Source organism: Heterocephalus glaber, unplaced genomic scaffold, assembly GCF_053883595.1.
Source record: "Heterocephalus glaber isolate CG9 unplaced genomic scaffold, H.glaber_assembly_v1.0 deba00001460, whole genome shotgun sequence".
Classification (NCBI taxonomy): domain Eukaryota; kingdom Metazoa; phylum Chordata; class Mammalia; order Rodentia; family Bathyergidae; genus Heterocephalus; species Heterocephalus glaber.
In genome coordinates this window covers 10,294,400-10,322,122 of record NW_028258307.1, presented here as the reverse complement: position 1 = coordinate 10,322,122, position 27,723 = coordinate 10,294,400, and the positions used below count along the sequence as shown (strand labels likewise).

Below are 27,723 nucleotides of genomic sequence, written 5' to 3'. Positions count from 1 at the left end.
CTCTCTGCCCTTTCCCCCTCTTTTCGCTGGCAGGGTTGATCTTCATTGCAGTTTGCTCAAATATTTGGACGTGAATTTAGGGCCCTCCCCCCAATTTATGAGTTTATAGCCAATAGCGGATGAGGTTTATTTGCATATTTCCAGTCACTTAAGCAGCCCCGGAGTGAAAACGGTGTCAGACTCAATTCCTCCTCCTCCTCCTCTGCTTCCTCCTCCCTCGGAGGAAATCTGCCCCTTCTAGCTGTCCTGCCCTCCCCTTTAAAGGGCCACTTTCCCCGAGCCCGGCCGCGGCTCCAACCCTCTCCGCCTCCCGCTCAGCCCAAGCACCCGCCGCCCGCGCAGCTCCGGCCCGAGAGCTGCGCCGAGATGGACAGCAAGGCTCTGCTCCTGGTGCTCCTGGGCTCGTGGCTCCAGAGTCTGACCGCCTCCCGGGGAGGGGTAGCCGCCGCCAACGGTAGGTTTTGCTCTCAAACTCCCCTCCACCTGGAGACCCGGCCAGCTTCCACCTCAGCTGGGGCTGGGAAGAAGTTGGAAGGGGCTTCTGGGATGTGCATCTACGTGGAGACTCCCAGCCCGGCACTGGTCCTAAGAGGGGTCACCAGAGTGGGATCCAGTCGGAGCCGGGGGGCGGCGGACGGCGGACGGCGCTCCCTTTCCCGCCTTTTCTCTCCCCCGGGTTCCCGCGCTGTCCCCTCTCCGGGGCGCGGCCACCGGGAGGCTCGGGGCTGTGGTGCGCGGGCCGCGGAAGGCGGGAGGAGAGCGCGGTGGCGGCGACCGGCAGTAACCTCTCCGTGGGGGTCAGGGCTGGAATGAAGGGCGTGCGGGCCGAGGTGACCGGCGCAGGGCCCCCGCCGCTGGAAGTCTGGGCAGGCAGCGGGAGCGCCTGGGGAAGTCCCCCACGGGCGGGGGGGCGTTGTCCGATCCTTAGTTGTACTGGCGGTGTCGCTGTCTGGAACCCCGCGCTCTGGCCTGGGGGCGGGAGTGAGAGTTAGGGTGCTGGCGGGGGGGGACGTGGCGCTGAGACCCAGGGACGCAGCCCGAGTTCGAGCCCAAGGCAGCCTCCTGACGCCACGCTTGAATGCCGCTAGCGGAGAGCGTGTCCTTGGAAAGCGTGCGCAGCGACCAGCCGCCCAGGCCGATGACCTGGGGGTGCCGGCTCCGCACCGCCGTCCTTCCAGTCCTAGTGCGGAGGTTCGCTAGGGACGCGCGGCCCCGCGGGGTGGCTGCGAGCGCGTGGGATTTGCGGCGCCACGGAGAAGTCACAGGCGTCACCTCGGCCCGCACCCGGGCGCTGCTCGCTCGCCTGGCCCGGGCGAAAACCTCCGGGGCCGCAGGGGACTTTCTTTATTGTGGCGGAGCGGGAAGCCCAGCAGGAGACCCGCTCACAGTCGCGAGCCTAGGTCCTTGAACCTTGGTTCAGCTGACACACGGGAGCAAGTTAAAATGCACCTGGAGCCAGTCGTGAAAAGGACGGCATTTCCTCTTCTTGCGGGTGGGGAATTGGCACCAGGGTGGGGTCCCTGGGATGTGCTCCCAGGCGGACGACCGCAGGGGTTCAAATCTGAGTCCAGTCTGACGGTGACTGCGCCTGAAAGCTTTTTTAAATTTCTGCATTAAGTTGTGAACAATTTCAGGTAGATGAGAAAGGAAGAGATTCCATCAAAGCAGAATTGGATACAAAGACAAATACTGTTTTTTAGAAAAATCAGATCGTGTTGGGGACGCTGGGAATTCTACACCTCCGGTAGCGCTATATCCATACCCAGAACTGGTAAAACAAACTACTAATTCGTGCCCCGGAAGCCGGACCCCAGTACAATGTGGCACGGTCCAAGGCGACTTCTAGAACAATCTGATAGGCAGAAGCAGGAAATTGACCAGCCCAATTTTCGGCATTGGAAAACATACACAGAAAATGTGTTACCACATTTTAAGTTTGTGCTGAGTTCTTTTAAAAGTTCACGGATCTTAACTTTTTTGGGTTAGTAGGTGTTACTTCTCAGAGTTTAGCTTCCTCAACTCTAAAATCAGGAGTTGACAGGACTGAAAACTCGCTGGGGCCTCTCTCATTCTTTGATTTAAAATGGGCACGTCAGTGACTACTTAATTAAACTGGATCTTAACCAACTTGTGATTTTCCCAGCTGTAAAATGTCTTAGGGATGATTATTTCTAAGTAGACTTGATATAATTCCCTCTCACTCCGACCCTTTTTGCTCCACCCACTCTTTATGTTATGCCTTTCCCATCTGAGCAACTTTCCAGCCCTTTCTCCCGAAGAGGAGAGGAATTCATTTTGCAGTGCACCGGTGCCAAGGTGAGAAGGGTGGAGCTTGGGGAGTGATCGGCTCCTCCCTCGGGCTCTGAGTTTCCTTAATCATACTTGATTTCTTTCTAGGAACAGTGTGCAGACTAGAGGCTTTGCTGTCAGGTTCTTTATTCTTGGATCGGACCACTACAGGGTTCCTGGCCCCAATCAGGAAACCTAAAGAGATAGGAGGGGAGTCTATGGGGCTCCTGCTCAGTCCCTGCAAGTCTATTTCACAGGCCATAATGAATTTCCAGGCTAATGTCTGAGTTAAGCACAACGGCTGATGAGAGATAAACAGCAAGTGTCGCTGGAGTAGAGCTCAGCAAGGGAGTGACTGATTAACAGTGGTACTGAAAGGTGGGAGTCCGGTAAAGGGAATGAGTTGCAATGGGGAATGTTTTCCACCTTCTTTGAAACAGTGTATGTTTAGCTCAGCCCTACATTCTTGCTGTATTATGGAGGAGAAATTGGACTATACAATTTAGTGCTTCTACTGGGTCACATTGTTTTTAAAAAGTGTCTTGAAATGTGCCACTTTTTTTTGTACCATCATATATCCCCACATTATGACTCACAAGGTTGCGTTGGTTAAATGTGAAGATGTGTTGGTCATCAGAATGATGGTTGGGGATGAGTTTGGGTCCCAAAGTGTAAGGAAAGTATTCAAGACTTGAGTATCATTATTTTTCATATCTGGGTAGATACCATTTGAATTTACTCACAATATATCTTTCAACTTCCATAGCAAGGACAGCAAATATCAATGTAAAGTTTTGGAGCCATTCAGTTCGCTAAACATAGCTTATCACCACAGTGAACTAAATGTTTTTTATCAATGACACTTTTTAAACTCAGTAGTACCTGTTTTTCTTTTTGGTACCAGAAATCAAACTCACTGAGCTGAATCCCTGGCCCTTGGTAGTACATCTTTTTGACAAGTGGTTCTTGTCAGATTCTCTCATGGCAAAAGTTGAAGGCTTTGTTAGTTTTGGAAGCAGTAATATATTAGAGCTCCAGTTTACTCAAGAAGCTGGGTTTGAAATTCACTGTGGGCTGTTTCTTCGCTGGAATATATGACCTCATATTGCTATCTTGAGGCGATTTTGAAAATGGGGGGCTTTTTTATGGAGTGATAGCCTTTGAGTGCTCATTTTTCTAGGGGAAATAAATATCTGCTAGGAAGAAAGACCGAAATGGGTGACCATGCCATATATATGATCACCCAAGAGAGTCATATATAAAGTTTAATATATATTTAATGTTCTACTGGAAATTAGCTCATTCAACTGTGTCAACATATTCCTTTTGCTCTTCCCAATCTGTTCTCTCACAATGATCAAATTGTATGCTGGGTAGTTTAGTGATTTTTACTTTTGAATGAATAACAGGAAATATCCCCCTTGCTAACTGGCAGTGGAATATAAAAAAGATGACCCATCTGGCATGGCTACACTTGGTCTAATCCAGCCCCCATATTTGTTTTTGTTTAGTTCATATGTGTGTTTCTCTCAGATGATGAAGTCTATTTCTATGCAATACTGTTCTGGTTCAGATTAATTTAAGCATGATACATAAGTCTACAGAAGCTTGAAAATAACATGAAAGGTCACACTTCTGGAGGGATAGTAGTGAGGACAGGTAAATGACTCTGAATCTAGTGTTTCTCAATGCCCCTCCATCCATGATATAGCTTTTGTGAAACCAGTAATTTACTTTTTGAAAAAAATTGGTTTGCAAAGTTAACAATGGTGGGAAAAAAGCAGGAGTTAGTACTTACATTTTAATTCAAAGAATAGAGCCCCACACTTTATTCAGACTTCTCTCCAATAAAAACAATTGTTAGCAAGGTAATAATTGACTTTCATTGTGTTCATTTGAAGCAACCAGATATTTCTATTTGCCATCTCTCTCAAAAAGTTAATTTCTGATTATCAATACAAGAAGTTCGTATTTCGATGTAGAAAATCTGAATTTAGATATATCTACATGATGACACCCAAGGAAAATATTCCGTTAACCAGTTCACAAGATCCCTTTGTTTACACACTCAGATTTTTAGCTGTTTAGAAACTTAGGAATAAAGATTACATAGCCCCAAATGCATTAACTTTTAGTTTTTGTGGTACCCCAGAATCTCCCCCTAGTGCTGCATAAGAACATGTCTGAGGGGCTCTGTTGGCAAATGACATGGACGTGCTAAGTCAAATTCAGGATGGAGGCCTTTATAAATGGTTATACCTCAGGCTCCCTCCCTTCCCCACTTCCTCCCTCCCTTTCTTCTCTCCTTTCCTCTCTTTCTCCTTCCTTCCTTTTCTTTTCCTCTATTCTATCATGGCCTTAATCTCTAAAGTATCTGGTAACAGACAATGCAGTTGGGTAAGTGTGGAGTCACTAATATCAGTGCCATGTGTGGGAAACAACAGTTTCCTTAGTAGCAGCTTCATTGGGTCAGCTCATGCACCACCCCAGTAGCAATCCTAGCATGCACTGAGACAGCCAAGCACATGGACTGACCCACAGGTGGGTCCCTCTTCCCACCTGTCTCTACGGGCCTAAATCAGTGGGTGAGGAATGACAGAGATTTGGAGAAGTACATTAATCTTCAGGGTTCTGCAATATCCTTGAAGGGTTGCAAACACAGGCGATATAAAATCTCATATTAGGACACCAGATAGAATGTAATAAGATTTATGACTTCATATCTGACATAGCAGTGAAACCATCAGATAGTACAGTGTCACATTATTTTCCTCTCTAACTGGAAATGAAAAATCCTTTCCTTTAAAGGTCTCCAAATACAGATTTGCTGGAGAATGTATGAATTTTCTTCTATTTTTCTCCGCAAGCAACAGAACCAACAGTAATGTTGTAGGAAATGGAAGCTGTCAGTGAGCCATACATATAATCTGATAGAAGATCTGCAGAGTGAACAGACTTTTTCTGTTTTCTTTTTCATGGGAATACACAAAGCCAGCCTTAGTGATTTCAGAGAACTTTCTTGGTCATTTCAAAACCACCATCAATACCAGGGTCACCAAGTTGCACAATTCCAGGGAAGGTAGACCAAAGTGAATGGCATCTCTGGAACTGTACAAAGCAATTGTCTTAGATGACAGTGTAACAATAGATCTCTACTTTTAAAAGCCTGATAATCAATCATGTTAAAATAAGACTGGTAGGGAGGAGGTACGAGTTATTTGAGGTGGAGAGATGTGGGAACAAGTGAGATTAGTTTTACATTTTCTAAGACACTTTCTAAAAATAAAAGAACTTCTTTGGGCTCTGAAAGCAAACTTAGACTAAAAATATGCAATGTTCTTTTTCCCTAACTAATCAAGCCAACACTTTCTAGTTAGAAAGGAAGAAGAGGTCTGTGTCTTAAAACGAGAGGCAGAGGGTACTACTGGTGGATGGAGGGATTTGACAGTTGTACTGTGTGGAAATGAAAAGAGTTTGAAGAATCAGTAATTTCACACAGATTCTTATTTGAATAAAAGATCTTAGAGGGTTTAGCAACTGTAACAAAACTCACTTCTTTCTAATCAATATAATCATGAAAAAATATCTCCTACATTTTAGGTAGTTTAGGGGTGCTTGCATGTATGTGTGTGTGTGTGCGTGTGTGTGTGTGTGTGTATGTGTGAGACCAACTTGTTGCATACAATGAATCACTTGGCAAGCAATCACAATAAAGTGTTACCTCAGCTCATGAACTTAATTCATTCCAGTGATTCTGAGAAAGATGGCTGCAGTCTTGTCCTTTACTCGATATAGAGTTTGCAAACAGAAGCAAATTTTTGCCAACACTCCCATTCACGAACAGAAGCATTCATGAACTGAGGCACATATTATTATATTGTGTAAGGAATTTGGGGAACTATTTATTGAAAAAAGGAAAGCATTGGCCAGGCCAGCTAATTACATGAGCTTGATTCAAATGTCTTACCCCTTCTTCATGGCCTAAGTTTTGCAATGTCATTCTGAAATTACAGATTTCAAATTTTGGGTTGTGAAAAAGGAATACATTTAGATGAGGAAATTAGAATTGTTCCTGGTAACCTTATTTATCCACCTCCTAAAAGTTTTGAATGGCAAATCTATAAGTTATTACCTTTTAATAATAAAAAAGTAGGATTTTTTTCACTTTTTAAACTTGACAAGTAATAGATAATTTCCTGTCATACAGTTTCCCTCTGACTGTGCTTGGCTTTGTGAAGAGTCTAATTGCATTTGCAATGTCATTTACTGCAAGTGCCCGGTGTGATATACTATGTACCATGTACAACTTCCCATGAAGATTTATCAACATTTAGAGTTCTTGTCCATAGTTTCAAAAGCTAAGTTCTGTGTTTGTCCTTATCCAGTCTGGCATTAGCTGTTAAGAACCAAAGGTGGTTCTTTCTACAACCAGCTTTGCTGCAGCTTTTAAGCTTTGGCTTTGTGGGGAAGATTCTAGTGACATAAACAGGACAAGAAATAGCTGGGGAAAGAATTAGCTAGGGCTTATCTACTGCACAGGTTTCTGAACAATCCACTAATGATACCAGTGCATATTTCTATGGGGTGGAAACAATTTCATATAAAATCTTCCTCATGTTCCCAATTTTCTTTTGGCTAATATTTAAAATTTTTTCTAGTGAAAATGAAATGATATTCCATTGAACAAGCCTAATGTTATAATATTGTGGGAAAACACATTATGTAATCAGATTTAAAGGAAGTGACATAGAAGGCAAAATAAGGGGAACTATACAGTATAAGAGCAATGAGCGAATATTACCTGAAAGAATGAGGTTTAGACTGGAATTGTGAGACCTGGATTCTGGTCTTCCCTGTCTTTCCCACCTTGACCAACTCACTTAAGTTCATGTCTTCTTCTTCTTCTTTTTTTTTTTTTTTTTTTGGTACTGAGGATGGAACTCGGGTCCTTGCGCTTGCGCAGCAGGCAGCGAAACAACTGAGCTAAATCCCCGGCCCCAAGTTCATGTCTTCTGAAAAGATTGACTTAACTAAGGTACCCCCAAACAGCAGTTTACTTGCATGAAATTGCAGACACACACATACCCACCCTCAGTGGTAGCTTGCTGAAGAGGCTGGAAGACAACAGATGGATCAGGGCTGCTTCACTATCAAAGTCATCTCCACCCACCTTGCCACAATGGGAGCATCTGTCCTTCTTTTGCAACCTACATTCATTAAAAACATACAAAGAACAACAACAACAGCAACAAAAACACAGTAGAAACAAACATAGCATCGGGAGTAGTTACTTGTGAACCTAAAATATACCATTCCAGTAAATAAAAACAATCCTCCAGTTAACCACCAATCCAATTTTTCCTTTTCCACTAGGAGGAAGAGATTTTATGGACATTGAAAGTAAATTTGCCCTAAGGACCCCCGAGGACACAGCTGAGGACACTTGCCACCTCATTCCTGGAGTGACAGAATCTGTGGCTAACTGCCACTTCAACCACAGCAGCAAAACGTTCGTGGTGATCCATGGCTGGACGGTAAGACAGCTGCTCTGCAGGAAAGCACGGATTGGGGCCCACCAGGCCCTAACTGTTGGGGACCCAGTGGTGGGACAGCACCCCACATTTCTGTCTGCTCTCTGACGGCTTTGCTTGACATCTGAATAAAGACAATTTGGTGGAAGCCAGGGTGGAATCTAGTATTACGGGTTCATGAATACCTCTTTGGGACAATGCCTACAGTTATTTCAACACAGCAGCCTTCCTGTGAGGTAGAAAGGAGACCCTGCTCAGCTGCAGGGCAAAACATAGGGCATGGCTGTGGGAAGTGAGTGTAAGGTGGTGTGACCCCACTGCACCTCACACAGAGCCGAAAGTCTTTTCCTGAAGAAGGTCACCCGTGGGAGTAAGCAGAGGCCGGAGCAGAGGAAGGAGCATGGACCTCTTCACCAAAAGAGCTTGGACAGACTTCCCTTAGTTCCCCACAGGTCCAGTGGTCTCCAGTTTAAACTTTAGGGAGCTTGTCTAAAGAAGGAAGAGGGTTGGCCAGGGAACAGTCACGCCAGGTTTGGAAAGTGCAAATTGCAGTTAAATCTCCTTGTTTGGAATATTTATAAAGTACTCCTCTCTAAATATGCCAAATGTCACTTTACACGATACAGTTCTTGCTTAAATACTTTAGTTGGCTTTTAAATTTTTTTAATCCCTAGGGAGCAGATTGTATTGTTTATTAACAAGGATTTATAGCCAGGTGTGGTAGTACATGCATGTAATCCCAGCTACTCAGGAGGCTGAGGTAGAAGGATCATAAGTTTAAGGTCAACCTGGGCAATGTAGTGAGATCTTATGTCAAAATTAAATTTTAATAAAGGACTGGGGATGTAGATCAGGGGTAGAACACTTGCTGCATATGCACAAGGGCCTAGGTTCAATCCTTAGTATGACCAAAAAGAAGTAAAAAAAGAAAAGGATCTATAAAACAGATTGTTAATGATATATTATGTCAAAGCTTGTGAATATTGTAGTAGATACTAAATTCTAATGAGAATTAGCTTATATATATATATATATATATATATATATATTCCTGATTTGTTTTCCTACAAACCTAAAGTGTCTTTGTTATTGACATTATAGAAGAATTGCTATAATTTTTATGGAGATAAAGGCAGCTGTCAATAGAATTTACACAGATGTTTATTTTGATAGAATACAACACTTTCCTGGAGTTAGTATAATAAATTACATATCTCATGATAAAATTTTGAATTCCTAACATTAATCTTTTCATATTTTAAGAGGTTTAAATAGAACAAAGGAGTCTGGTGTTTTTAGAAGCATTCTGGCTGTATATGCAATATGGTATTTAACATTTTTTTAAAAAGTGTCAGCTTAATAGAAACATTTCTGCAGTAGGAATAAACTGAATATTCCCAGACATCTCCTTCTTTTTTTTTCCCATTAAGTTTACTGGTACATTTTAGGTATAAAATACAGTTACATTCATCATTGGGATCTTGTACCATTACATGAGTATCTTGGTTCTTATTTTTTTCCTCATTCCCCTGCCCTCCCTTCACCCCCTCCACTCTTCCCTATTTGAAAAGACTATGGTTCCATTTTTTTCCTTTTCTCATATTTTTTCTTTTCCCTTCTTTCCTTTCCCCTACCCCTCCCACTTCCCCTGCTCTTATAGACCTTTTCTTCCTATTACACAATATCAATTATACATTTTTTAAATTACAATATCAAGATCTAGGAGACATTACTACAGATTTTAAAGAATTTAAAAAGATATAGAAAGCATATTACCAAAATCTTTTTTGACATGAATTTGACAACTTCTAAGAAGTACCTTGGAAGACAAATTAATGAAACTAACTCTGGAGGAAATATAAGATTTGAATAGAACCTATTAAAGAAAGTATATTCCTAGCTTGAAAACTTACCTATATGACAACAGCAGGCTCGTATACATTTTAACTGATAAATTATATCAAACAATTAAAGAAGAAAAAAGAAGGAACACTTCTCCCCTCATTTTAGGAACTCAACATTGGGCTAATCCTAAACCTGGATAAAGATAATAGAAGAAAAAAGTATGAATATAGATAGAAATTTGTTTAACAAAACAAACTATTAGAAGTCAGATCTGGCAGGATGTAGAAAGTGGTTTTGTTATAGGGCTGGCAGTGTTGGTTCAGCATTGGAGGATCTACCCCCAAAAGTCATCATTTTAACAGAGGAAAGGAAAAAGCCATATGATCCTGTCACTAGTTGGAGAAAAAGTATTGGACTAAATTCCACAGCTGTTCATGGTAAAAGCTATCAGGAGACTAGAAGTAGAACAGAACCTTCTCAACAGATTAAAGACATGTACTCCATACTTCCAGTGAGAGTGCCTTCTATGAATGGAGAAGATAGAATGCTTTCTCCTTAAGGTGGGGAACAAGGGCAGATATGTTTACTCTTTATCTGTCCATTAAACGTTGAAACCTAGGCCCAACCAAAAAGGATTGGCAGGGCTGGGGATTTAGCTCAGTGGTTTCGCCACCTGCTGCACAAGCTCAAGGACCGGAGTTTGATCCCTGGTACCAAAAAAAAAAAAAAAAAAAAAAGATAGGACTGGCAAGGCGGAAGTAAAATTTTTATATGTAGATGAAATGATCATCTACAGAGAAAATAGTAAGAAATCTCTAGGAGTGTATTTGAATTTAGCAGGATTAGAAAACACAAGGTATATATAAAAACTCAGGTCTGTGTATACTTGCTATAAATGAAGAATTGGATATTGAAATTTAAAAGTTATGTAGGAGTACAAAGGACCTAGAAAAGTTAAAAACAAAAGACAAAAAGCAGTGTTGGAAGATGTTTAGTACCTAATTTTAAGACTTCTTCTAAAGCTACAGTAATAAAGGCGGTGTTGGTGTAAGGAAAGACATATAGATCATTGGAATAAAACAGAGAATCTAGAAATAGAACCACACATATATGGTCCACTGAGTTTTGAAAGATTATTTCACATTAGCATTTTATGGACTATAAACTCAATTCAAGAGCCAAGGAAGAGATAGTGTTTTCAGCAAATGGCACTAGAACACCTGGTATCCGTATATAAAAAATTAACCTCAACCCTTTTTTTCCATACATGAAAATAACTTGAAGGGATCTATGAACCTAAATATGAAAGCCTAAAAGTATAAAACTTTAAGAAGAAATTATAAGGGAAAATATTTATGAATTCAGGGTAGGCAAGAACTACTAAGGATACAAAAAACATGATGTATAAAAGAAAAAAATTGATAAATGAGATTCCATCAATATTTAGAACTTTAAATGACATCATTAAAATGAAAAGTAGTCCTTAAACAGACAGTATTTACAATGCATATAACCTATGACTAGAATATATAAAGAACTCTTACAGCTCATTAATAGACAACCCAATTAAAAAGTCGACATAAGAAGATGATAAATAACCAGTATAGCACAAGGAATGGTGTGCAATTCTAGAATCAGAAAAATACTAATAAGTACAATAATAATATTGAATTATACACTCATTAGGGAGATGAAGTTAAAAGTTTCAAAAGCCTTGTCATGACTTTTTCTTTTTGTTGGATTCTCCCCCTTTGCGTTTAATTTGTCACACCCAATGGATTCATTCTGCTGGGTTTGCTGGGGTTGTGGTCCTCATTGTCTTTGCCTAGGGTATTGTCTAAAATTTTTTGGAGTGCCAGTTTGGTATTCATGAAGTTCCTGAGGTGCTCTTTATCATGAAAGTATCTTATTTCTCCATCGATTTTGAAAGATAGTTTTGCAGGGTACATCAGTCTGGGTTGGAGGCTATTTTCCTTTAGAGCTTGAAATACATCACTCCAAGCTTTTCTTGCCTTGAGGGTTTGCATTGAGAAGTCTGCTGTGATTCTGATGGGCTTTCCTTTGTATGTGATTTGTTTCTTTTCCCTCACTGCTTGTAGAATTTTGTTCTTCTGTTGGATTTCTGGAATCCTAACTATTATATGCCTATGTGTAGATTTTTTTGATCAAGGCTAGCTGGAGTCCTATATGCCTCACTTATCTGTATGTCAAGTTCTTTTCCCCTCCTTGGGAAGTTTTCTGCCATCACTTCTGTGAACAGCTTTTTTTATGTCATCTGCACTCTCTCTTCTTTCTTTATTGACTCCAATCAGTCTTATGTTATTCTTCATTGCATCATCTAGCAGCTGCTGGATTGATTTCTCGTGTTCCCTTACAATTTTAAAGCAATTCTTTTCCTCCTCACTAATTGCAATCTTATTTTCTATATGTGAAATTCTATACTCACATTGGTTCATTCTGCTGTGCAGATTTTCGATGGAGTTTTTAATCTCTTGGAAATCTGTTTGCATCTGTTTTATGGATTCCATTTGTTTCCTATGTTGGGATTCCATCATGTTCCTCAGATCCTCTATTTTTTTATCTGTGTCCTCTCTAGATTTATTTATTTATTTATTTATTTATTTATTATTTATTTATTTCTCTCTAGATTTATTAGTCATGTCTTGCACCATGAGCAAAATCTTTGCTGTTATCTGAGTAATTATTTCTGATTTCATTTTTCCCAGATCCTCTTTTATTGCCAGTTCAGAGAGTCCAGGTGGTTGAGTATCAGATTGTTCCATCTGGTTTCCCTTTGGGGTTGCTGTAGGTGATCCAGAAGTCTGTTTTTGAGGCTTGTTTACGTGTCTTCTCATTTCCATGGGGTTGGGTGGGGGTGCTTCTGGAGCCTGCTCGGCTCACCTTCTCTGCCCTAGGAGCATGGGATGGCAGCAGGGGAGCTTCCTTCCAGGTGCTGGGACCAGCTCAGCTTCTCTGCCCTAGGAGCGTGGGATGGTGCCAGGGGGCCAGACATCTCCTTCTTATCCCTGAGAGCATTCTGTTCTTACAGATATTTGAAAAATGATTTCTTCTCACACTAAGATGACACGAGGAGCCCAGCATCCACACACAGTTCCAGTTCCTGTCATTGATCCTGGGGCCCCACTCAGGCCACTTACATTCTTCACATCGTATGTCCTGATGTTCAGAGTGGCTGGGCTCTGGCTGGGCTCAGACTCCAGGCTGCTGGCCAGGAGAAGGAGTTTCCTTATCACCCAGAGCTGTTTGGTTTGTGATGATAACAGAGCCAGACAGCTGATCTTGGCTTATCTCACAAACTTGCCTGTGGGCGCTGTTGGCCTGCTTGGTACAGGGGGCTGGGAGGGCTTTGGGTCAGTGGCATGTCTGACTGTACCATCAACAATTTCTAAAGGTGGTACTGATCTGATTAACCTCAGAAGAAACACTAGAAAATAAAGCTTTTTCTAAGTTGTGGAGAGTTTTCATGTCCTTTGTTTGGGGTTACTTTTATCTGGATTTTATCTTGAATCAAAGAAAGAGAGAAGTGGTTAGATTAGTTGCTAACTAATTAATGTAAGTATCACCTCCAGTAGGAGTAAATCAGATTACTTGCCCTTTTACCTACTGCCTAACTTGGAAACATTGATAATGTAAAAACGTTTAGCAGCGAGGCCTGGAGCGAACAGGACTTTCCTGCCTTATCTGAGATAAGCAATTGGGCCACTCAAGGGCACAGACAGTGAAGTGAGGACATGCCAAGAATGCTGTGCTTGCATATGGTGAATCCCAGAACTCAGCTCAGACACAGCTGAACTGGAGCTTCGCCGCTTGCTTGGAGGTACTTGCTACAAGTACAGGGTTCTCTGTGAAGCCAGAGGCCCTCCAGGTGGCTGAAACAAGTCACAGTTGAGACTGCATTCTGCACAAATGACCTCATCCCCCTGGATCTGAAAGGTAGCTGCAAAGGGCAGCCAGCACCCCAGCCAGGAAAGGGCTAAAGGGGATGGAGCAGGAGGATTTTCTCAGGGTTTTGCCCTCACTGGGTGTCCAACTGGTTCCTGCAGAGACCCACTCTCCACTTGGGCCTGAAGCAGTCTCCCTGAGACTGTGCAAAGAAGGCTTAAATAACCTCTTAGTGGGCTAACACCACCTTTACACTTTTTCGTCTTTGTTTTCTCTCCATGTTTAAAATAGCTGTAGAGCTGGCATTTTCACTGCTGGTAGGTTGGGAACCAGTGCAGTCACAGACAGAAATTTATGAGGTGGAGGGGAACTTGGAGATCATCTGAGACCAACCCCTTTGTCTATTGGTGGCCTGGGAAGGTGAAGGTAGTTTACAAAAATAATGAATGGAAGCCATGGGACTGGACTCAGCACCTCCTGATATCTCCAACACAAGGCACAGCAAAGTGGTAGAAGATGGTGCAGTGCATTTAATGTCAAGAGTGAAGCTGGAGCGAATGTTTTGGCAATTTGAGTCTAGTTAATTGATGAGCAAAAAAAAGGACCAAAATGAAAGAACCCACCATGTGAGACCAAGGTTCCAAGTGAAGTTCCTTAGTTTGTGAATCCAGACTCCTATTTTCCTATTGGGCTTACGCTAAGTATGACCTGGGTTTTACGGGTCTCCTATTGAAAACCATCTTAAACGTGAATTTTAGACTCTTCTTTGTCCATTTTAGTACATAATCGAGTAACCATTACTGTGGCTACTCTTCATAAGAAAAAAAATGATTCTTTATAAAAAATGTTTCTACCTCCCAAAACAGTTGTTGGGAAACACTAGCCTAACTGAAAGCAATTAAACTGAATTTCTTTAAAAATAGCCTGTAATTCTACTCTAAAATTTTGATTTATTCAGGCTGATCTTTCCTTCTAATAGTATGAATTATTGCAACTTTACTGAATTTATAAAAAAAAAACCAAAAAAAAAAACCACGATTAAAATGGAAAGTGTAATAAACCCCAGTTTTCAGTCCCTGAGCTCAATGCACCCCCCTTAGCACACTCATAGATTTCTGTGAAGGCACAAGCTGAACGTGCTTTGGGGTTTGACTTTTCCTTCGGAGCCAGTGAGCTTTCCTGAAAGTTCACTTTTGTCATTTCATGTAGGTGTATTGAGAGGTTGTATCTGTAACAAGTTGTAGGTGGCTCTTCTAAGAAATGGTGTATCAATCTCTTTAGGTGACAGGAATGTATGAGAGTTGGGTGCCGAAACTTGTGGCTGCCCTGTACAAGAGGGAACCAGACTCCAATGTCATCGTGGTGGACTGGCTGTTGAGGGCCCAGCAGCACTATCCAGTGTCTGCAGGCTACACCAAGCTGGTGGGAGAAGATGTAGCCAGGTTTATCAACTGGATGGAGGTAAGACCTGGAGAAGGAGCCTTACAGATCCCAAATAGAGTTCTTGGCTGGGGATGGAAAATGACTAGTCTTTTTCCCTTTTCCCTTAGATATTTTCTAGGGCAATCCAAATCTTCAGGATGAGCATGGAGATTATTTTTTGGCCAAAAGCAGCATTATGATAATAATGAGAAGACTACCATGGCAATAAATAGTTCTGCCTTGCTTGGTCTGATATTTTCAGTGAATAGATCTGCTGAGATCACAAACTAAGTGGGCAGAGCAAACAAGAGCTTGTTTTTTCAGGACACAGGGAAGATGGCATGCTCAGCCAAGTCCTTCCCCACCAGTTGGCTGGCACATGGAAATTGTATCTTGCCTTTGCCTCCTGTTAGAATGCCAATCTCTGATTGAAATGTCAACAATGGTTACTTCTTAGTTGGATTAAGGATCCATGTTTTTGTTTAGAGATAGATTGTCCAGCCTTGCGGTTTAAGGGGAGTGATGGAACTGAGCTGGGAGGATAATGGCTGGGAAGGCATGTAGGCTACGAGTTGGCTCAAGGCTCAGAGATCTGACTCAGCTGTGGGGTTTACCCACCTTCAGAGGCTGGCCAGCTTTTGTGGATCATGCTCTGAAAATTACCTTTGAAAAGTTACTTGGGGTTGAAAGGAAGCTACTGTTTTGACAGGGGCAAATTATTTAAGTGAGATCATTAGGGCTAAAAATAATAAGCCATGAGTATTGGACAAACTATCAAAAGACAAAAATTCTTTTCTTCCTAATCGGGTTAGTGATCTTGGGAAAAATTAGATCACATCCTTAGGCCTAAGCTCCTTGCCTGTTAAACGAAGGGCCTGGACTATGTGTGTCCCTGATCTCTTCTCACTGTCAAATTTTCTGATTATAAGTCATTACTTGGTTAACTTTCAAGAAGTGTTGCAGTGTATTTAGAGTGGGGGACAATAGGTTCAAGTTAATATATATGTGCACACATACACTGTATATGCACGAATGCATATTGATCTATTGCATACATTTTATATGTGTGCATAATTTCAGATGTATGAAAAGTTTAAATCTGTTGTTAGATAAAGAGGGCTGGGGATTTAGCTCAGTGGTTCCGGTGCCTGCCTCACAAGCGCAAGGTCTCGAGTTCGATCTCCGGTACCAAAAAAAAAAAAGAAATTTAAAAATAGATAAAGAGAAAACTCTCAACACTAGAGAGTATGTTTTTCTTATCTGTAATATAAAATTGAAGTTTGTAAAATTAATTTATTATAGTACCCATAGTTTGGAAAACAGTGTTTATATTCATTTTATTACTTTTAGTTTTGATATCTTTGAGAACACACTATAAAAACTTTTCTTTTTCCTTCCAAAGGATGAATTTAATTACCCTGTGGACAATGTCCATCTCTTGGGATACAGTCTCGGAGCCCACGCTGCTGGCATTGCTGGAAGTCGGACCAATAAGAAGGTCAACAGAATTACAGGTGAGAGAGAGAGCACTTTCATTCATCTTATCCCAGGAGTCTGGGTGGCCAATGTTCTGAAACAGAATCGGAGTAATGTGTGTGGTGTTCTTCTGGGCATTTGCCTGGCATGATTATCTCATGGAGTAAGATACGGCTTCATGCTCCCCTGCGTTCACCAAGTATTGGCTGTAGCACAGAAGAGCAGAATGAAGTGCAGAAGGCCCGCTTGTTCTCTGACAAGTGTTCCCCTCCTACCTATGTTCTATGCTGTGGTAGTGGGGTTCACATAATTTGTCACCTCTCACATCAGAAAGTAAATTCTATGTATATTTTTTCCCCATTAAGGCCTGGATCCAGCCGGCCCCAACTTTGAGTATGCAGAAGCTCCCAGTCGCCTTTCTCCTGATGATGCAGATTTTGTAGATGTCTTACACACATTCACCAGGGGGTCACCAGGACGAAGCATTGGAATCCAGAAACCAGTGGGGCATGTTGACATTTATCCCAATGGAGGCACTTTTCAACCCGGATGCAACATCGGGGAAGCTATCCGTGTGATTGCAGAGAGGGGCCTTGGAGGTAAGTGGTTTAGAAGTCAATTAAATGTGGTTTTGTTCTTAATCCTTACTGACCTAGTATCCCAACTGCTACCCGAAAAGGATGTAGTTTTAAGATTCGCATCTGGGGATGGGAATGTAGCTCAGTGCTAGAACACTTGCCTAGCATGCAGAAGGCCCTGGTTTCCATCCTTAGCACTAAGGGGAAAAAAGGACTATAATTATACACATTTGTACAAAGCATGTTTCTGAAGCATTCTACTATATTCAGCATAATTACTTGCCAGCCAGCCAACTTACCTTCTGTTTGTTGTATTGTAAACTACATTCAGTACTGGAAAACTATGCTGGTCTCTGTCATAGCTTGTACAGTGTTATCTGGCTATGCATTTTCATAATTTAGATATATTTGGAAACCTAACAGAGTGAATTTGAATTTTTCTGAAAATGTAGCAGATGTTAATTAGTTAATTAATTTAATGTTAGCTTAATATTTGCTTCAATAATCATGTTAGCTTGTGGCAAATTTATGATTTTTAAGGGCTCTTTGCAGGTCTTATGGACACCACAACCTACCTGTGGTTGGTATGCACAGTAGTTTTGGGCATATTATAGAACTTAGAGCTCTGTTTTTAAGTGTTATAAAAGTTTATGGCAATAAATCCATTCTTAGGACATTGCTGATTATTTCTAGAATTCATTTGATGTAAAAAATACATCAGTGGGGCATAACCCTCAATTATTCATAATATGTATGATAAAGCACTATCTACTTAACAATTACACCCTTTGCAATGTGGTTTCTAGTAGTAGGTTTCTAGAAACACCTACAACTATTAGTTATTTTCAATATAAAAGAGGGGAACATGATAAACTGTGGGGAAGTACCTTCTACCCTGATAGCTCATAAACATACTCATAGAAGAAAAGTCAAAAGTTCCCTGCCAACTTGGAGCTTTGACAAACTTGGAGGTAGGTGAGCAGCTGCCAACAGGGGGAAATAAAATAAAATAAGGTCTATAGGGTCAGGGATTTAGCTCAGTGGTTTCGCCGCCTGCTGTGCAAGCGCAAGGACCTGAGTTCGATCCCCGGTACCAAAAATAAATAAATAAATAAAATAAGATCTATAATCTTAGATGCATAAAAGCAGATGCTGGGGTCATTATTCTAATGCCACATCTGCCCTAGTTTAGACATGCAAAATGATGCATCTACTGTGACTGCTGCAGAACTGAAATTCCCTTTGTGACTCTTTTGCCCTAGATGTGGACCAACTAGTGAAGTGCTCCCATGAGCGCTCCATTCATCTCTTCATCGACTCCCTGTTGAATGAAGAGAACCCAAGTAAGGCCTACAGGTGCAACTCCAAGGAAGCCTTTGACAAAGGTCTCTGCCTGAGTTGCAGAAAGAACCGGTGCAACAACGTGGGCTATGAGATCAACAAGGTCAGAGCCAAAAGAAGCAGCAAGATGTATCTGAAGACTCGTTCCCAGATGCCCTACAAAGGTAGGCTGGAGAAAGGACAGCCAGTGAGTCATGTTTTCATCTTGCCTGCTGCATTATATGCGCTGATTCTATCTACTGGAAGAGAGTTGATGAAGGGCAGTCACTAAACCCTGAGTCCTCACTTGGTTTTTGTTGATAGAGGGAGTTGCATTGGTCTGTTTTGTTGATGCTCCTTATTCTCATTGCCAGTCAGGCTCCAGTGCCCAGTCTGGGATTTGCTTCTGGGACTTGCTACCCTCCTCTGTAATTTTAAACATTACATGAGCCAGCCTGTCTGTACTGGGCTCACAGCTAATTTGGAACATCACCTTGAAGTCAGCAAACCATGGCCCCTGGGCCAAATCCAGCTTACCACCTGCTTTTATAAATAAAGTTTCATAGAACATGGCCACGCACATTCACTTCCATGCTATCTAAGGCTTCCTTCATCCCACCAGAGTGGAAGCTGAGTAGTTGAGACTAAGACAATACTGTCCATAGAGCCTAGAATATTGACTCTTGGGTCCTTTTCAGAAAGTTTGCTACTTCTTTTTTTTTTTTGGTACCGGGGATCGAACTCAGGTCCTTGTGCTTGCGCAGCAGGCAGCGAAACCACTGAGCTAAACCCCCAGCCCTAAAAGTTTGCTACTTCTGAAGTTCACTTTACAGGAAGGCAAAAAACCATCTGTATTAAAAAATTTAACTGTACCTGGGAGGCAAGACTATACCAAAACCACAAAGATATGTCCATTTTGCCATAAACTTGTTTCACTTGAATTTCAAGCTTAACCTCTTCCTTAGAACAAGACCTGAAGGAATGGAGGAGAAACTGGAGAGGGAATAATGAAATAAATCATTTCAGAAAGGCTGGCTTCTGTGGAGCCTGAGGGAAGGGCAGATATTAAAGAACAGTTTCCTGGAATAAAATATATCTGCCACCTGTGCCTGCTTGCAAGTCAGTTTGTTGGACTCTGCGGAATAGAGTGCATTTGGTGGCATAGAAATTGGAGCATCTGTCCTTTAGGCAATGAGGAAATCTTCAGTTTCACTGTCTCTTCAGAACGAGGGTGTGTGTGCGATGCACGGAGGAGGCTCCCTCGCCCCGCATCTCACATCTCTGCTCAGGACTGTCAGAGTCCCCTGGGGAACCTGGGCACCCCGAGTCTCTCCTGCTGTGGTCTGTGTGCTGCCAGCAAGAACTCTGTTTAATCCTAAACTTGATTTCGCTTTACCTTTTAGTAACTCAGGACGTTTAGTTTTGTTTTTCTGGTTTTTGCTTAGTACCTGGGTAGTTATTTTTATTACAAAAAGAAATGGTAGCCAAACAAAATAGCGATTGTCATCAAAAGCTCCCAAGACAAATTGTATTGAAATTTTTTTCATTAGAATAAATTTCAAAATAGCATTAGAATATAGTATGCACTATTATAAATCTTTCCTGCAAAGAAATATGTGTCCCAGCCTAAAAGAAAGTGCATTTAATAAGCACAAATAAGAAAAAAATGACCAAAATTGACCCAAAAATTGCATCATAATAATTTTCCCCATCACAGTAGCTGTGTTTAGGCTGTTGCCTTCCTATCCTTGAAGCTTCTCCCCAGTGCCTTTTGCTCAGGGTTTGGAGTAGAAATGGAGGGAAGCAGAGAGGAGATGTACAGGTTTAAGTTCCTCATACCACAGGCTCTCCCTAAACCAGAGCTCTTTGGAAACTGGCTTTCAAGACAATCCTCAGGGCCTCGCTAGCTGGGTCAGTGAAATGAGCTTGGTCACGAGCCATGCGTGTCTTCCTGTGCTAGAGATGGGGGAATAAAGGGGATGCAATCCTCTGACCTGTAGGAACTGTCAGGGAAGGGAGTGTGGACATAACCATGAAATGAGAAGCAGCATGAGCATGGCCTCAAGGTGATGCAGTAGGAAATGTCAAATAGGCTTGGTACAGACACTAAGGGACAAGATGGCCAAGGCAGGTGGAAGTCACAGAGAACACATCACTGGGGTTGGGGGTTTTTGATTTGCCTTCCCTACTACTGCAGTCTGGGACTGCCTGGCAGTTCAGATACACCTGGGTTTCCCATCTACTACAGCCACATTTTTTCTGAAAGAGAGTAACATTCAAGACCTGCATTTCCTGTTTGGGTGCTAATGAGATATGTTCTTTCAGTCTGAAGTGCCTGATTGTTTGGGGACTGTTTCCATGAAGACTAATCAGCCTGTATTCCAATTTCCTCCCCTCTAGTCTTCCATTACCAAGTAAAGATTCACTTTTCTGGGACTGAAAGTAACACGCAGACCAACCAGGCCTTCGAGATCTCTCTGTATGGCACGGTGGCCGAGAGTGAGAACATCGCCTTCACCCTGTGAGTAGCCCTGGGGTGTACCCATGGCCTGTGGGTTGGCCATGGTCCTACTTTCTGCCATGACCCTGAGTCTGAGAAACAGAAGTGGACTTGGACACCTAGAAAACAAGTCTCTAGTTTAAGAAATTGGAATTTCAAAGCTGAGGTCTTTGCTGTATTTTATCTTTCAGAGAAACATTTTTACAACTGATCAATTCATTTTCATATACCATTCGTATTTTCTCTTTGTCAGTTTATAACTGCATATTTCTTTTATACAAATGAAATAAATGAAGCAATTAAATTTCATCAAGAGGTTTGACTTTTAAATACCAGTAACAGGAAGCCATTGCATTAATATATGTTAATATAATGAATATAGAAGATATAAATAGTAACAAGACTGACAAGATGTTAATATAATAAGTACAGAAGATATAAGTAGTAAAATTCTCATGACAAAATATTACTCCTAAAATGGATCGAAGATATACAAACTTAAGACAATTTTCTGAGATACTTTGATAGTTGTTAAATGAACAAATCCTCTAAAATACCCAATGTTGATAAGGTGGTGAGGCAGTACACTTTACCACACTAGGATGGTCATTCATTGTTAGAACCTCAAAGTAAGGAAGAGAGAAAGGCAGTAACTCTCCATAGATGTAATAAATAATTACGAGGAATGGAATAATCTTTTTAAAAAATATTTATCCTAAAGAAATAGATAACACAGACATGCTGGAAGGCTCAGCAGGTTTGACTGCACGTTTAAGCCCAGCATGGGACATTTACAGGTAGAAAAAATCTTGTCTCAAAATAAAATGGGAGAAGGATGTAGCTCAGAGTGAGGGCCCTAGGTTCAATCTTCAGTAACACACACACACAATAGCAATTTTTAAAAAATATAATAGCATAAATTAGAAACTAACATCTAATATTAAGACATCTAATATTAACATCTAATATTAAGACAATGGTTAAATGAATTGTGGTTTATCAAGTCAATAAAACCAATGTAGTCTTTAAAAATTATAACTACAGAAAACTAGATAAAGCATGGCAAAAAGGAAAAGAAAAAATGAAGAAAAATAGAGAATTGTATGTATGCTTTTTTTTTTTTTTGGTACCGGGGATTGAACTCAGGATCTTGCACTTACAAGGCAGGCACGGTGCTGCTGAGCTAAATCCCCGGCCCTCTATGTATGCTTTGCTAGTAGTTAAGTAGAGATATGTTCACATATCAGTACAAATTGCAGAGGAATGCATGTAAATGAAAGTGTCTCTTAATGATGAGCTAGTGGATTTTTTCTCTTAAGAAGTGTATTACATAGTTCATGTTAGGATAAATTCTGAAGGACATTAAAGTGATAGAGGCACTTTTACAATATACTAAATGCCTTTGAAGTTCATCTCGAGTATTTTGTTGTACATTTTTTGCATTTTAAAACTATCTCCCAAACAATAAAGCTATTTACATTCTGGGGGAACAAAAAAGGCAAGAGAAGTTGATTTCCAGAATTAACCAAAGTTGTGGAATTGTTATTCAGACCCGAAGTGTCCACAAATAAGACGTACTCCTTCCTGATCTACACGGAGGTGGACATTGGAGAGCTCCTAATGCTGAAGCTCAAGTGGAAGAGTGACTCCTACTTTGCCTGGTCAAATTGGTGGAGCAGACCTGGCTTCACCATCGAGAGGATCAGAGTCAAAGCAGGAGAGACGCAAAAGAAGTGAGTCTACTGCTTTTGGCCCACTCACTTGAGATGCTAATGTGTTTGCTCAGGGATGGTATTTTAGGAGGTTTCACATTCAGATGAAACTTCAGCACATCTCATGTGTACTGCATATCCTGGATCATTATACCTACTGTGTTTTAGGATTATTGATTGATTGATTGATTGATTTTTGGGACCGGGATCAAACTCAGGACCTTGCACTTGTAAGACAGGCGGCAGCACCACTGAGCTAAATTCCCAGCCCAGGATTATTCTTTTGTTATCATACTGGGGAAGTCATGCAGGTTGGGTTCCCTTATTCATGGGACCGGAAGTGTTTCAGATTTTGGCTTGTTGCCTATATTGGAGTATTTGCGTAGATATAATGAGATATCTTAAGGATGTGACCCAAGTCTAAACATGAAATTCATCTATGTTTCACATACACCTTACACACATAGCCTTGGCAGTTTTACACAATATTTCCAGTGCACCTGCATTTGGACTGTGGCCCTCCCATATGCAGTCAGGTATGGCATTTTCCAACTGTAGTCCCATATTAGTGCTTAAGGAATTTTCGATCTGGGAACTTTTTGGATTTCAGAGTTTTAGATTAGAGATGCTGAAACTTTAGGATCTGTGCATTTCAAGAAAGAAAATATAATCCCTGAATTGGTCACAGTTATTTGGAGGGAGATCTGGGATTGGAAGTTTAAAATCTCAGCATTCATTTAGCACTATTTCTTGCAAGCACAGAAGGTTTATGGGACAAATCTCAGAAATTTAACTTCGAGACTTAAAGTCTTGAAACCAGCCTCTTCGAGAAGATTGGACTCAGAAAATCTCATCCTGTCTCCTCAGCTCTGTCCCACATGTATCTATGAAATGAATGGTACAGAGAGCCTTCTAGGATTTCAAACTTATATCCTAAATGTGCAGAGATTTTGCACACTATAGTAGGTGATTACCATTAATAAAAATAACTCTTAAATTGGAATTGAGAAATTATTTCTCTTTCATCATTTGCTTTTATACTAAAAGAATGCGGTTGATGGAAAAGCTGCGTAGAACCTTCAACCTCCAGCAGGGCCAGTTGAAAAGGCTGAGTCCCTACCTCACTAATGTGGACACTGAGAGGAGGTGAAGTTGCTCTTGTGTCATCTCTTGGTCAGAGAGTGGTGATTTTAAGGCTGTTTCAAGCTGTCTGCCTGCCTCCCTAGATTGGTTAGCTTGCTCATTTGCTGAACTGAAGTAGGCTCTCTGATAACCCTCTAACTGAGATGTGGCCAGAGTTAATTGTTGGAAATACCAACACCATTTGCCAGGATGATTATGGAGGGCCTGTTTAGCTCCAACAGGTCAGCACATTTCAGAACAGCTGTTCTTATTGTTCTACATGGTATGTTCACATCTCTTTTTCTCCCACAGGGTGATGTTCTGTTCCCGGGAGAAAGTGTCGAAACTGCAGAAGGGAAAGGGCTCTGCGGTGTTCGTGAAATGCCACGACAAGTCTCTGATTAAGAAGTCTGGCTGGTAAGCATTTTGGACCAGAGGTCTCTGAGCCTCTGCAGGAGGCAGCCTCATGCTCCGCTCTTCACCTGTAGCCAGCGGCCTGAGCTGAGCCTTGTGGTCAGAGCCTCCAGGCCACTTCTCTTAGCCCATCTGCTTGGATAGCAGATGGGCCCATTTGCTTTTTTGCAATACCTCTCTCTTTTCTTTGTCTTGGCCTTCATTCCTAGTGAACAATTTGGGGTCTATTTTACTTCTCAAAGCAAATCTCCCTTTTTTCTTTTTCCACTTCTGTACCTCTTTTACCATTGCACATGCATCTGCAGATCATGTACCACAGGGTAGGTACTTGCAACCACAGCTATGGCAACTTCCCAGGATGTTTCCAGGGACAAAAATATCTCATTGCATCAGCTTAAGCCACACAATCTGATTCTCCAAGCACTAGCATACTCCAGGACACAGAATCAAAGGGACAGGCCCAAGAACCCACCACCAGACCCCCAAAGATGGGGAGCTAGCAGGATGAGAGAGTGGGGGACTCTTCTTCTTTCTATCTCAGAACAACTGCTGGCTTGTTTCTATCTGACCTTTAAGGCTAATCCCCAGGGCAGCTGTCAGCAGAATCTTTCCAGAACGTCAGTTCTAAGTGGAGACCAAGCATGTGACCGTCCCCATCCCCTCCTGAGTTCTTGGGACATGTCATTTGCACAGGTGCCAAGTGCTAATGGGTTGCATGTACAAAGAGGAGAAATATTAGATAGTGTCATACAAGCCAGTGACAATGGCAAAGACTGGCCACAGTGTCATCTGGAAACAGAAAAAGCAAACACTTTTGCTTTAACTTTTCCTACTTAGCTTTATAGACAAAAGCACAGTAAGAATTCCCTTTACAGAAAATGTATATTAAAGACCCAATGTAGAATATCCCTATTTAAATTTCTACTTCATAACATAATTTATATATGCTCCCTATGAGTAGATTAAGAGAAATAGACAAAAAGAAAATAAAATTGCTATAATCCTATGGCTAGTGGGCAACTCCAACTAACACTTTGACTGACTCATACTTTATACGTATATAATATTTACATACTTTTCATCTTTTATAAAAAGGGAATTATGATATAGACACTTTGAATGACAAGGTGAAGTCATCTGAATGACTTGAGATGGAAGAGATTACTGGCATTGAGCCAGGAAGAATAATTCAATTCTTATGTAAATGGACATTTTTCTTCTAAGGGGTTCATTACTTTGTTTTCCCTCATCAGAGACATGAGATAATTTCACATTTGCTTCAGTTCTTAGGAGACTCTCCTATGAAAATTTATAGAAAGCATTTAAATTACACACAAATAACACACATATACACCTTCTTCCGAAACTATTTGCAATTTTAAATCCATATATGAATGTAAAAACAAAGCCACCCAAATCAGGAAATAACTCCAGCTCTTTGTAACTCACCTCTGGTGATACTATTCATATAAATTGCCAGACTCCAACAGAAAAAGTATCATGATGCATCTTTGTCTAATTACAGGATTACTGAAACAGTATTTAGGCAGCCTTATTAAAAATGTATCTTAACTAGGAGGTAATTATGAATCAGATTAATAATCTTCTAAGGTTTCTTTCCACTGTGACCAGAAATCTGTTAAACAAAAGACCCTTTTTCTAGCATCTTGTGCTAACTCCTCAAAAGTCTCATATCACAAGAAAAGAATGAAACGGGCTTTTCATTAGGTAAATTTTGGAAGTAGGAAATGCCACTAACTTTTGAAATCACTTGGCTCTGTCCTCTGAAAATGGTACCTTTCTTAGGGCTAGGCTGCACAGATGTTAGTGTCTGTTTTTCTTAGGGGCCTGTCACTTCCTCTGATTCATTATCAGTATCTCCCCAGGTTTGTTCATATAACTTTGACTCTGAGTTTCCAGTTGGACACTTTTTAGTATCATTAAAATGGTGGAGAGGGGAAGGTATTGTAAAACACTAAGCAGATAATAAATTGCCTTCTGTTTTTTTTTTTTTTCAGACACTGGGCAAGTATGCAGAAAGAAGACTAGCATATGAACTCTGTGAAGAATGAAGCGAACAAAGTGAATTTTATGAAAGATGTCCAATGCTTTGGGTGTTTAAAAGTTGATTTCCCTAAGTATTAATCCAAGCTATACCCTTCTTAGTTAAATTAAGAGACAATCTCAAATACTAAAAACTGGCTAATTCAATTCGAGGACTCTAGTGGCCAAATTGCACATCCTCCAACATTAAAAGATGATAGACATAAAAAGCACTGCGCTTTGTCCCTTGAGGAAAAAAATTGTTTGTGCCCATAGTAAAATATGGCTTCTTCGTGTGGCTGGTTTGGCTATGGTCGAAAATTCGTTAGAACCACTATTTTAATTAAAATAGTATTTTTAATTAAAAACCATTATTTTAATTAAATTCTGGGTTTTGGGGACTGAAGCCTTCTCAAAGTTTTCCTCAAGTCAGAATATAGAAAATAATTTTCTGTAGCATGATCATTTCAGATCCATTTATTTAGCAGTGAAAATATCTGATCTTTTAGAATGATTCTCTTGCCACTGGGATGTGGCCCAGGAGTTAACCAAATCATGTGACAAGGAGAGAGGGAGAATGAATGGGGCTGATGAAGTACCGAGCTTTGGCCCCCTGACGTGCATCATGACAAAGTTACATGTGATTTTATTTCCTAATCTCTCTATCCTCTGTTTTCTTTGTATTAATATTATATTTTAACAGTGTTCTCTGGATAGATGTTGAAAATGAACCTGTAAATCCTCAGCTGATGCATAATTTGGACTATGGAAAAAGAAAAATAATCATACTTGTATTTTCAGATTTTTCAAATTGTCTATATCTGTTTAGAATCATTTACTATCTGATACTTACTATTTAGTTTCAGGTTTACTGTGATCATGGCTCAGTCATAGCTCTTTATTTCTGGCTTGTATGTGTTCAAGTTCAAATATTGCTTCATGCAAAGTACAAATTTTAGACAAGAACCACTTTTATTAAGTGAAAAAAGAAATGTTCCTGGGATCTATGAATAAGCAATGCTTATAAACCATTGTGTGTGAGGAAGAGAATCCTTGACTGCCGTAGCCACACGAAGTGCCAGCAGGGCTGTTATCATTGTTTTTAACAACTAATCAAGAGTGAGTGAACAATTATTTGTAAGCTAGGTCTCATATGTTCAGAATGCTTTTCTATATGTTAATGCAAAATGATAAAGTCATACGTCTCAGAGGTTATTGCTGGGAATCCAATCTGTGAAAGTGTGGGGTGTCTGAACACATACTCACATATGAACCCCCACATGTATACTTGTCATTCAGCATGATTTGGAACCTGACCAGTCAAGGGATGTATTGAGTCATATTGGAGTAGAAATAATTCCAGATGAGCCAGAGCATCAGCCCTTTATTGGAGAAAGATAATTATACCTATACAATGTAGCCCAAATGCTGTGATTAACTCCATCAGGCTTGGAATGAATTCTCTCAACAATAAAATGATGTATGATTTGTCATTGGCATCCCCTTTATTGCTAATTAATTGATTTTCTGGATTTGGGTTTTGATCAAAGGTGCATAAACTTGAAAGA

General features: G+C 40.9%; 1 protein-coding gene across 1 annotated transcript; it reads left to right on the top strand.

The window, feature by feature from the left end:
* Window positions 1-27,648, top strand: Lpl (lipoprotein lipase). The gene is made up of 10 exons (XM_004848254.4): window positions 1-454; window positions 7,663-7,823; window positions 14,850-15,029; window positions 16,393-16,504; window positions 16,832-17,065; window positions 18,307-18,549; window positions 20,765-20,885; window positions 22,415-22,597; window positions 24,011-24,115; window positions 26,131-27,648. Coding segments are annotated over exons 1-10 (1,428 nt in total). The 5' UTR covers window positions 1-366; the 3' UTR covers window positions 26,132-27,648.
* The last annotated feature ends 75 nt before the right edge of the window (window positions 27,649-27,723 follow it).

Bases quoted from the DNA above. Each gene is read 5' to 3' on its own strand.
- Lpl (XM_004848254.4), top strand. From the start codon at position 367: ATGGACAGCAAGGCTCTGCTCCTGGTGCTCCTGGGCTCGTGGCTCCAG. The intron at 20,886-22,414 runs GTGAGTAGCCCT...ATTGTTATTCAG, and splicing joins GAGAACATCGCCTTCACCCT to ACCCGAAGTGTCCACAAATA. The intron at 22,598-24,010 runs GTGAGTCTACTG...TTTCTCCCACAG, and splicing joins GCAGGAGAGACGCAAAAGAA to GGTGATGTTCTGTTCCCGGG.